The 12,788-nt window shown below is 32.1% G+C and overlaps 1 protein-coding gene across 3 annotated transcripts in view; it reads right to left on the bottom strand.

The window, feature by feature from the left end:
* The window catches only part of NAALADL2 (N-acetylated alpha-linked acidic dipeptidase like 2), a 1,304,194-nt gene that overhangs the window by 350,045 nt on the left and 941,361 nt on the right, over positions 1-12,788 (bottom strand). For all 3 annotated transcript variants that reach the window (XM_057737701.1, XM_057737703.1, XM_057737702.1), the window contains one exon: positions 12,642-12,761. In XM_057737701.1, coding sequence (XP_057593684.1) covers positions 12,642-12,761 — 120 coding nt within the window. The remainder of the gene's footprint in view (positions 1-12,641; positions 12,762-12,788) is intronic.

Genomic DNA, 12,788 nt, shown 5'->3' with positions numbered 1-12,788 from the left:
CATTACACAAAGAAAAATATTCTCAGTGGTTTTCCCTAGATAGTAAAATTATAGATGATTAATTACATTTTAATTTTTGTCCATGTATAGTTGATAATTTGTCTACAAAGAACACAATAAGCTAATAAAAGGAGCTACATTAGTCCTCAGGGAATCCTTTGTAATGTACATAGTTCTTTTATCAAATTCCTATTTCTAGGATAGAGTGAAAATGTCAATCACCCTTGTGGATCTTTACCAACCTAGAGCATATAACCTCCCTTGAAATCATGCAATACCTTATTATTTTCCTAACCTATAATTACCTACTGAATATTATTGAAATTTGCTTAATATTTTCGATGATGTTCTATATACAGCTAGAAAAATGTCATTTTACTTCAAAGATGACTGCACTTCATGTAAAACATAATTTATAAATTAATATCCTTCATTCAATTTCTGAAATTTTCAAACTAAATAATTCTGGATTACTTTACTTGAAAAAGGGTGGTGTGGAAATTGTACTAGTTTTGATGCTGTGATTCTAAAATTGTTTTTCTTTATAATCCTCTCTAGAGTCATGTCTATTTCAATTTTACATCTAGGCTACTGCCACCTTTAACTCTTTTTGTAGTTACCATTGACTGCCACAGATAAAGGACTTGGAGTTGCTTCAGGGTGAGATGGTTATCACAGATGAGTATCTACAGCTACCCACCCTGTTTATTTAGTTAGACTGCCTTAGAAAATAGTTGTAAACATCAACACTGGACTTAAAATTGTCAAGGTCTCTTATATTCACCAACTGTTATTATACATGGCTTAGAGATTTAGAGCCAGAATTTGTAAAGGCACAAAACAGATAAGTAAACAATAAACATGAAAGCTAGCAACCTAGAAACCAGCAGAACCTAGGAAACCAATTGCAGGTTCTCTTATACATTATGATGCCAAACAAATAAATAAGTAAACAGAAAAATAAAGGATGAATTCACAAGTTAATTACTATATAAATTAAGATTGGTTGGAACAGCCACCCATAAACATCTTTGATCCCCCTTCTCAACATCCGCACAGTGCTTGAGCACCTTAAGATAATTCATCCTATTTGAGAATTCTTCCTTAGGCTGAATTGAAATGATTTCTCTACTCCTTGGAGACATACAGAAAATTGCTATCATGGCCCTTAGCAGGATTGTTGTTTCAGGGTTAAAATAGCTTAATTTCTTCTGCTGTTTGATTTCTTTCATCACTTTGGTCTTAAAATTATAACTTTGCAACTAAAAAATATAGTTAACAGTAGTAACTGTGGAGAGATTAGTGTCAAATTGTAAGACACTTAAGGCTATAAATTTGCAGGTGAAATTCCAGATCAAAGGGAAGGAATAATCAGTGCCTTCAAGTCTTATCAGCACTGTATATAGAGGTGCATTTCTGAAAAAGTGTATGCAAATTGTAGGTATTGCCATTTGAAGAAATCCATTTTCAAAGTGAAGAGATTGAACATTTATGTAAGTTTCTGTTAAAATTCCAACTTTTAGGTGCATAAAAGTTTTGCTTAAAGCAGCATCTGTGGCCATTTTCATAAGGTGCCTGTAGGAAAAAGTTCCAGAATAAAACAAGTTTGGGAGAAGATGTACATACCTTTTATAACACACGCTGGAAAATACTAATTTAAAGCAAAGTTCATTTACATACTATTTGTTTAACCATTTATTTAACATTATTATATATCAGTTTCCTTTTGTCTCAGAGAACCACTTTTTTCAGTCAAAACATTTGATACTTTTACCAAGAGCCTATTTAGATTTTTAATTTTAGAATTTTTCTTTCAAATTTTTAAATTGTATACATTTAAAATGTACAAATTAATGATGTGATGTGTGTACATGTATATACTATGTATACACACACACACACACAAACACACACACTGCAGAATGATTACCAAGATCAAGGTAATTAACACATCCATCACCTCACATAGTTAGTATAGAAAATTTAGTGTGTGCGGTGAGAATGCTTAAGGACTAGTCTCAAAAACTTTTAAGCGTACAATACTGTATTATTAACTACTATCACCATATTGTATATTACATTCTCAGAATTTATTCTTATAATTGAAAATTTGTGCCTTTGACCTATATCACCCCATTTTCCTCTTGCCTTAGAATCTAACAATCACCAATTTCTGTTGTTTTTATGAAATCTTTCTTTTTTCTTTTTTTAAGATTTCTTATATAAGTGATACCAAAGAATATTGTCTTTCTCTTTTTGGCTTATTCACTTAGCAAAATGCCCTGCAGGTTGATCCATGCTGTTGCAAAATAGTAAGATTTCTCTCTTTTTTACAGTTGAATCATATTCCATTTTACATATATTACATTTTTTAAATCCATTATAATATATACTACATTTTTAAAATCCATTCATCTGTTGATGGACACTGAGGTTGTTTTTGGCTACTCTGAATAATGCTTATAAATGCTTATAATGCTGATGAATGCTTATGAATGTAGATGTACAGATATCCACTGGAGATATTGATTTTATTTATTGGATATACACCCAGGAATGGGATCACTAGGTCATATGGTAGTTCAATGTTTAATTTTTTGAGGAACTACCTTACTGTTCTCCATAATGCCTCTAACATTTTAATTCTACCACTAGCATATAAAGGTTCCCTTTTCTCCACATCCTCACCACCATTTGTTGTCTCTTGTCTTTTTTATAAGACCCACCCTAACAAGTGTGAGGAGATATCTCATTGTGGTTTCAGTTTTCATTTCCCTGATGATTAGTGATATCTAGCATCTTTTCATATACCTATTGGCTATTTGCATGTTTTCTTTGGAAAAATGTATTTTCAGGTCCTTAGCCCATTTGTATTTGGATTATTTACTTTTTTGCTCTTGAGTTTCAAAGTTTCTTTATGTATCATGGATATTATTAACTCCTTATCAAATATATGGTTTACAGATATTTTATTCCCTTTCTGTAGGTTTTCAATTTATTGATTTTTTTCCTTTGCTATGCAGAAGCTCTTTAATGTAGTTCCACTCATTTATTTTCAGTTTTTTTTTTCTTTTGCCTGTGCTTTTGGTGTCTTATCCAAGAAATTATTACCAAGATAAATGTCAAGGACCTTTTTACCTATGTTTTCTTTTAGTATTTTCATCGTTTCAGGTCTTATGTTTAAGTCTTTGATCTGTTTTGAGTTAATTTTTATGAGTGGTATAAGATAGGAGTCCAACTTCACATTTTTGCATTTGGATATCCAATTTTCCCAGCACCATTTATTGAAGAGAGTGTTCTTTCCCCATTATATGTTTTTGGCACCTTCATCAAAAATTAAATTATCATATATAAATGGGTTTATGCCTGGACTCTATTCTGTTACACTTGCCTATGGGCCTGTTTTTATGCAAGTACCACACTGTTTTGATTACTATAGCTTTATAGTTTGGCTTGAAATCAGGCAGTGTGATGCCTCTGGCCTTATTCTTCTTTTTCAGTATTGCTTTGGCTATTTGGGGTCTTTTGTGGTTCCATACAAATGTAGGATAGGTTTTTTTTTTTTTTTTTTTTTCTGTGAAAAATGCTACTTAAATCTTGATTTGCATTAACTTTTTGGATCATTGTAGCTATTACAGATGAGTTAACAGTACTAATTCTTCTAATCCAAGAACATAAGCTATCTTTCTATTTAGTTGTGTCTCCTTCCATCTTCTTCATTGAGGTCTTATAGTTTTCAGTTTCAGATCTTTTACCTCTTTGGTTAAATTTATCTCTAAGTATTTAATTATTTTTGATGCTACCCTAAATGGCATTATTTTTAAAATTCCTCTTTCAGATAAATTGTTGTTAGTATACAGAAACAAATTATTTTATTAAAGAACCAAGCAAAATATTCAAATCCAAAATATTAACAAAATATTGTTAATACAATATAAAACTGCTTGATTAAGATACCACTTAAAAAGAGAAACAACAAGCCAAGGTATGGAAACATCCTAAGGGTCCACTGATGGATGAATGGATAAAGAAGATGTGGTATATATGTAACAGAGATGAACAAACCTGATTTCATATTGGATGAATTCCTTTAGCTCTAACCCTTGTCCTCTGTTGCCTGTGCTTAGTTATGCTGACTCTGCACCTTTGTAAAAGAATGTTGCCTATAGCCTGAAATAATACATGGCAGCCCATTCTCAAGGCTCTAATCTTTAAAGGTACAACTTTTCCATTCTTATAGAGTTAAAAATTTGCAGAATAGAAAATAACAATTGTCTTATTGAAGATTTATAGGAACATTTTGATCAGGGGTGAGAACAAAGGAGTTTACAACAAACTTTTAGTATAAAAGAGGTCTAAATTCTAACCCTGGGAAGATGGTTCTTTGAGACACTAGTCCATCATCTTCTCAGTCTGCTGGCTTTTCAAATAAAGTCACTATTCCTTGCTCCAACAACTCATCTCTGGATTTATTGGCCTGTCATGCAGCAATCAGTATGAGCTTGGATGTGGTACCATATATACACAAAGGAATACGACTCAATCACAAAAAGAATGATATCCTGCCATTTGCAACAATATGGATAAAACTTGAAGGTATTACACTAAGTGAAGTCAGACAGAGAAAGATGAATACCATATGATTTCATTCATATGTTGAATCTAAAAGAAAACAAATGAACAACAAAATAAAATCAAAACAAACTCACAGATTCAGAGATCAGATTAGCGGTTACTAGAGGGGAAGGAAGTTGGTGGGTGGGCAAAATGAGTGAAGGGGGTCAACTGTATGGGAACAGATGACAACTAGAATTGAAGTGGTGATCACTTAGTAGTACATACAAGTGTTAATTTATAATGCTGCACATCTGAAATGTACATAATAAAAGAGAAAGAGAAACAACAAACAAATCAAAAAAGCCATAACTTATTCAATTTATCAAAGGTGTACCCCCAAAAAATAATAAATAAATAAAATTTTAAAAAATGTAAATAGTAAAATTACCCCAGTACTTATACTTGAAAAGGCAGCTTTTATAAAAAGCATAAATCCATGTTTGTTTAAATTAATTTCACTACTCATAAAAGTCCTAAATAAAATGTCATGTGTCAGAATGGCAAAGCATTATTATTGCTATACAGATGATTAACTCATGATGTAAGTGGCAGGTAGGAAGAAATAATTCATCATAGTAAGTTTTATTTTTGTAAGTGATAAAGTGTATTGTTCTGCACTAAGGATGCCATGTAGGTTAAACAATTTTATGTAACTTGTCAACACTGATGATTTACTAATACCTCTCTTGAGTAAAATGGCCATTCTGTTGAGTCCTATAGAGGTCTAATGTCCAAAAAAGTCACAGACAAAAAGTAAGTCAGCTAAAGCCATTTTAAGAATGATATTAATTTTGATTGCATAAATGTGTTCAATCTAAATTTGTTAACAGTTCAATTTATTTGCACTGCTCTTTGGCTATATAGTCCACATATTTAAATCAACTGCCTTCTGAAATTTAGAGTTTTAGCCAGAATCTCAATAAGACTTCCCAGGATATCTAGATTTAAATAAAAAGGGATCTACAAATTGTCAGCATATACTGAACAGAAAACCTTGTAAAACAGTAATAAACTGGAATGACTGCTTGGTTTTAACACAAAGTAAAGCCTTGTAAACCAAGGAGATAGATAAACCTGCCAATAGAATAACAATTTTAAATGTGAGATTTTATTGAAGTGTTAAATTAGTGTAAGAAAGGGTTTTAAATCAGTGCATTAGTCTTTATGGTCACTTAAGTTGACTACTTGTAGTAGAAGCAACAGAAAGGAAGATAAATTAAGTAGTATCTACTGAAAAGAGTTGGAATTCATAGTGAACAAGAGAGTACAAAGGACCTCTCCTTAAAAAATACAAGATAAAAACAAATAAATGAAAATGATTCCACGTACCATAAAACTACAAGAATGTTTCAAAGTCAATTTTACTTTTATATTTTAGAGTAAGCAGAATAGAAAGTAAGCTTTGTTTCAGTACCCTGCATTCACATTATCAACAACAAAGAGAGAGAAAGAAAAGGCGGCTACTTTAATTCCACCACCCTATCTTCTGTACTCTATCACTCTGCATTTTGGTCAGTAACATGGACTAAATTATGTCCTCCCAAAATTAAGAGATTGAAGTCTAACCACCAATGTGACTATACTTGGAGATAAGGCTTTAAGAAGGTAATTAAGGTTAAATGATATCATAAGGGTGGGACCTTAGTCCAATGGGACTGCTGTTTTTGTAAAAAGAGAAAGAGACACCAGGAATGGGTGTACACTGAGGAAAAAGCCATTTGAGGACACAGCGAGAAGGTGGCTGGCTGCAAACCAAGGAAAGAGGCTTCAGGAGAATCTACACTACCTGCAACTTATCTTGGACTTCAATCCAGAACTGTGAGAAAATAAATTTCTGTTTTTTAAGGCACCCAGTCTATGGTATTTTGTTATGGCTGCCATAGCAAACTAGGGCTATTTTTTAAAATTCTAGAATGTATGCATATAATCACGATAAAGACTATTCATTAATAACTCGATTATTTGAAAGTCAGGCTTCTCTTAACTCAGGAATTGAACCAATAAGCTTCTGGGTCTAAAATCTCTCTCGTGCATTGTTTTTGCATTCTATAGAATAGCAGTATGGACAGGCAGAAAGCAAACCAGCACTGCAGCAGTCAGTAAGGACCACACAAGGACCACAGCAGACATAGCTGTGGCAGACCAAGACCCCTCAACACAAGAGAAAGAGAGCAGAAGCATAACAATATTTCACTTGATTTGAGGAAGGAAATGGAAATGGACATCAGTTGGTGTGATCTGGAAAGAAACATTAATAGCTCAATAGCTCAAAATGTTGAGATGTGAAAAGACAGATTCTGAATGTATCCAAACTTTGTGCCATTGTTATTTAATGCATAATTCTGAATTAAATCAATCACATTGTTTTTTTCCTATATCTTCCAGGCTACACATATCACATACACCCCTATATTTTAGCTAGTTATGCATGTCTTAGGTTCCTGGTAAAATCATAAACTCCTGGGCAACAGACTCAGTTTATCTGCTTATTATGGGCCCTACACACCTAAAGCAATGTTGCACACAGTTGGGTTCTCTATAATATCACATCATAGAACTCTGCAACAGACTGGGGGTATTTACAATGAAGTCATAGTGTAATTTGGTTCTGGGCTGAATGCTCTAATGAACTTAGTTGAAATGAAATATATGTACTGTATTTTCTGGTGGACAGTTCTTGGTATATTAAAAAAAATAAAACCTATTAAAAAACTATAAAACAAATATATCTTTGCTACTTTTTCAGGCTTAAAAAAAAATAAAAAACACTGTCTCTCCTGTAGATAGTTTTACAATATTGATGCAATTGTTTGGTTTTGATCAGGTTTGCAAGCTTCTGGCAGATGCCCCAAAAGCAATATTTAAGCAGAGTATATATAGATTGACTACTTTCATATGTACGAATGCTCCAGGCTTCCTCAATAACCTCTTAGAAATTTCAGCACTATTTACTTGAGAGTTACAGAACACTGACTAACATATGGATGATCAAATTCTGCTTTTCTGAAGGCAAAATCAATACCTTCTGTGATCTATGAAAGATGATTTCAAAAAATGAAGGTGAAACAGCAATATGTGTGGAGACAGATGCATGTGCTTGTGTTACATCCTAATGTTTAAAGCTATTATTTTGGGAGAAATCTTATCTTTAATTTCATAACCTACTTTGCATGAAGGAAATTCTGTTTCATTAATAAAAAAGCCATTGACTTTATATCCTTTACTGCCTATTTAAGCGGTCAGTGGACATTGTTTTCAAGAAAGAGCTTTTTTCCAAGAAAGTGTATCTTACAAAGGACTTTTTTATTCCCTACTCATTCGGGGGAATCGGGTACTTCATTCATCTCTACAGAACATCCTATAGTCCCCAGAAGAATGAAAAGCATATATATAATAAGCATTCAGATATTTGTGAACAACAGAATGGATTATAAATGTTTACAATGCTCCTTAATCATCAATACTAAATTAAGTTCACAACGTTCCATCCAATAAGCTACTGGAATAATAAATGCTGTAAAGAAAGTTTATATGAAAAGATTAATAAAAATTAATAAAATGATTAATAAGAGGGTGAAAAGTCACACCACAGACTGGGAGAATAATTCACAATATATAACCAACAAAAGACCTGTTTTGAGATGTATAAAGAGCTCTTACAAATTGATAAGAAAAAGAGCATGTGAGGAGGCGTTTGATTTTAGTAATCATCAGAGAAATTAAAATTAAAACCCCCAAATATACCACTATACACTCAGGAGAACGATAATACCAAATGTTAGGGAAGACATGGAGCAACGGGGACATTCATTCATGCTGGTGGTAGTGTCATTGGGACAAGTACTTTGGAAAACTCTTGGGCACTATCCACTAAAGTTAAACACACGTCTACCTGGTCCACCTGGTGACCTAGCAATTCCACTTCTAGATAAATATCCAAGAAAAATGAGTGCATTCGACCAACACATGGGAATAATCATTACAACTAACTCATTACAGCTGAAAACTGGAAACAATCAGCCTCATCCAAATGACCACCAGCCATGGAGTAAAAATAGGAGATTCACATCTGAATCTCTTAAGGTACCATGTGGATGAGATTTTTTTTGGTCTAAAGAGTTAATTTGTGAATGTTTTACTAGATTTTTATAAAAAATCCTTTGTTTCATATTACTGACATACTTTTTTGATATCTGTAATGCACACCTTAGCATTACCATTATAGGAAAATATTTTAAAATTATTTCCCTCTATTTTTCAGAATATAATGTAAATATGAAGCAAAATATTAATATGAAATGAATATTTTTACAAAAGAGAGGTAATTTATTTTAAAAAAAAATATATGTTCATTTCTTAAATGGGAATCAAAAGAAATATTAATATTTTGTGCTTTTTTTGGAGTTTTTAAATTCTAAAACTTATAAGCTAATTTTAAGTGAACTAATTTTTATTTTTTAAAAAATATTTATTGCACAAAGGAAACAGAAAAGCATATTCAAAATAGTAACAAAATTACAAGAAAAAATTGACCATATAAAAGCCTTGGTTATCACTCCGTATTATCACTCAATGTGTAAGTCATTGGTAGATTGTTGCTACTTTCAGAAGACAAACAAATTTATTAGTTATCAGTGTTATAACTTACAAAAATTAAGTATTTTTGAGATTATTTTTTCAAGTTATGATGAAAATTTCCAAATAAACCCCAAAGAAGAGAGAGCAGTACAATGAACCCTCATGTTCCTATTACTTTGGTAACCATCAACTTTTCACTGTTGTTCAGGCAATTTTTTTGAAAGTCAAGCTTTCACGAATCCCAAGAAAAACCTATAATCACTGCAGTCGATTTAGATTAATTAAACATTTCTGAATCTTCAAAAGATTCCATCTTTTTCACTCAGGATGATTTAGTTCAAATTTAGTGGACTAGCCTCAGGGAAACAGCTTATTTTCTTATGTGAATAGTTTACTTTCTCTTCATTTCAAAACCACAGTTAGAATATCAAACCAGAGGGACAGCTCCAAAGATATTACACTCATCCAGTTATTATTGACTGTTTCCTTAGTGTTCTAGAACGTGTTGTAGAACTACTGACACATGTAACAACATGGGTAAATATTAAAAATTACTATGCTAAGTGAAAGACCCACACACAAATGGCTACATACTGTATGATTCCATTTTTTATGATATTCTGAAAGACAAAACTATAAAGGCAAAAATCAGATCAATGTTTGCCAGGAACTGGACGTGAAGGGAGAAGATTGAATCAGAGGAGTATGATGGGACTTTTGTGGGTAATAGAAATATTGTATAGCTTGATTGTGATGGTATTTAAATAAATGCATACATTTGTCAAAAAGCATCAAGCTGTACAACACAAGAAGGAAGAATTTTATGTAAATTACATGTCCATTTACCCAATAATTCTAACTTAAGTAAAAATAATTCCTTACCAAAGTGTGTGATGGACCAAGTACAGTGAAACCACCATCTTCCCTGATTGGGATAACACATTATTAATGAAGTTTAAGCTGGTATTTGATTTAAGGCAACCTTTTCACATTTGTGATATTCATTAAGCTTGTAATCCATTAAAATGGCCTATATGTGTCTAGTTTTTAAAAAAAAAATGCAGTACTGTACATTAATTCTTCACAGATTCTGCCTGACACATTTAAGTTCCCCACATGAACTTAGCAAGATCTACTAGAATCTGCACATTGCTATACACGAGTACTTAATAATTCCATACAGCTTTTTGTCATCCACAATTTAATCATCATGCTTTCTTTATAGAAAATATTGTTCTATTTAGACTCATTCTGAATTTGTTCTTATATGTGGGGCAGGGGGGCAGTGTACTGGATTGTATGAGATGTCATTTGTATATGGTAACAGGTTCTAAATTAACTGATGAAATATAAAGATACTAAAACTGATAAAATAATTTTGTCTTTGTGAGTGAAGTTACATATGTCCTGATAATATAATTAAGTTCTTTCTTTGAAAGAAACACTTTAAATGTTTCTTTTAAGTGCCATTAGTGTTGTTATTTTAACTAAATCATACAAATTCTTGTGAGGGATTGTTTCCTTCAGTTCTCTCAACCTTTATATTTTTAAGTGTGCTTATACGTCTTAAAGAAAAAATGTGACATTAAAATTTTGTATGCAAATATACCTTAATTTACCATATATATTTGTTCTTCTTAACATGTAATATATATAGATAAGTAATACCTATTATTTTTAATTGCTTATGCTATTGTTTGTTTGATTTTGTGATAATCCTACCCTTCTAAATTGTTCTATAGAACACACAAACTCTCTCACACACACACACACTCACAAACTCTAAACTGAAAGAAATTTTCTTTCAATACAGATTCCAGTTAATTCTTAGGTTAGTACAAATATTTTCAAATACAGAACAAAATGTTTCCTCTGCCAAAAAATAAGGAGGTACATCTGCCATTCTTGACAAACCATGCCATATTCTCAGATTATTTGGCTTAGATAGTAAAATATTTTACAGTCCTCGGTTATAAGATGTACAAAGACATTTTAAGCAGCATTGTATTTGCAGATATTTCTTTAGCTTTAGTATTTCTATAGGTAGATAGTTCTATAGATTTGATACTCCTTAAGAGTTTATTTCCATTTACCTATAAATTTCAGTGATTACATGTCTCCCAAAATTCTCAAATAGGAAAATCATAACACACAAGAAGAAAAAGACATAATTTTTAAACTAAGTCTCCCTAATTTCTGGATACTTAAGCTCATACTTTTTTCTTCCTGATAACCTACTTATTCAGGAATATCTTAACTTCCCAAGGGAGACATCAGCAGCTGATTTTCCTCTTTTGACTTTTTTTTGAGTCATGTAAGAAGATCAGAGAATTTAAAGCAGTGCAAAGAGCAGGAGGGACTCAGTTATAGATCTGGATATAATTTAGGGCACGCACATTGGGGTTTGGCTGATCTCAAACGTGCAGATTTATCTATTTCATCTTTCATAATGCCTTCTTTATTATACTACATATGGAAATGTCAATGAAATCTATTAAACTAGAAAATACTTCATGAAAGTCATAAAATGTTAGTTTGCCTTATGTTTCAATCAAGAATTATGACTAATCCAAAGCACTGTTCATTGTTTCCTCTCTTTTTCTAGCTCAGTGTTTGAGATACTAGAAACTCTGTAGGCATCTAAAAGGTCATTTTCTAATATACACCAGCAGCCCTTGGGGTTAGGAGGAAACCACCCTCCAGCAGTGGCATGATTGCTTTCATTCTGAGATATAACACATATCATTTTAGTGAAAGCCATAAAAAGCATGCGGAAACAAAAGCGTGAACTCTACCAATAAATAGGAAATATGTTCTGACAAATTCTTTGAAACAGATGAGAACTAAATTTAAAAAATAAATAGACAACTCTAGCAAGACGTTATCACAAACTGCATGATTTTTTCAAGTTACTTTGTAGGAAACAGCATGCTTTCCTTTTCCATAATGTTTTTCAAACATTATTTTCTAAGTATCTTGAATTTAGTTCTCACTATATTCTAGGAATTAGACACGGTCCTGCTATGAGGAGGCTTATAATGTAGTTGAAAAGATAGGACAGGTCCCACATTTACTCAAAACATAAGTGAAGGAGAAGAAATCCCAAAGTAACCAAGTATACCACGGCACACCAAAATTGGCAGAATTGGGAATTTAAATGCTAAATTCAATTTTTAAGAAATAAATTTACATTTTACACACATTCTCTATAGATGTATAACTTATTCCTACAATCTTAACCATAAAAGAGTAGCAAGTAAAGAATTTCAGAACATAGGTCATTGGTTGAGGGGATGATGATAAAAAACCTGCAATAGATCATTCCTTAAAACCCTTAGGGATGGTTTTATGCATGTTTAAAAAAATGAAAATATCAAGAAATTCCAGATTATAGAGAAAAAAGGCAGTTTTGCAAAATCATTTTATTAAAAAGTGATTCATCTTACCTCAGCTACCAGTTGCTGAAGAGATGGTGAAGCTACAGAGTGGAGACTCGAGTTACCTCTTACAGGACTGTGGAGACTGATATAAGCCACAACATTTTTCTGCAGAACCTTCTTGAAATCCTGAAATTAAAAAAAAAACAATCTACC

The sequence above is a fragment of the Hippopotamus amphibius genome, chromosome 6 (genome assembly GCF_030028045.1).
Source record: "Hippopotamus amphibius kiboko isolate mHipAmp2 chromosome 6, mHipAmp2.hap2, whole genome shotgun sequence".
Classification (NCBI taxonomy): Eukaryota; Metazoa; Chordata; class Mammalia; order Artiodactyla; family Hippopotamidae; genus Hippopotamus; species Hippopotamus amphibius.
This window is presented reverse-complemented; position numbering and strand designations above follow the sequence as displayed.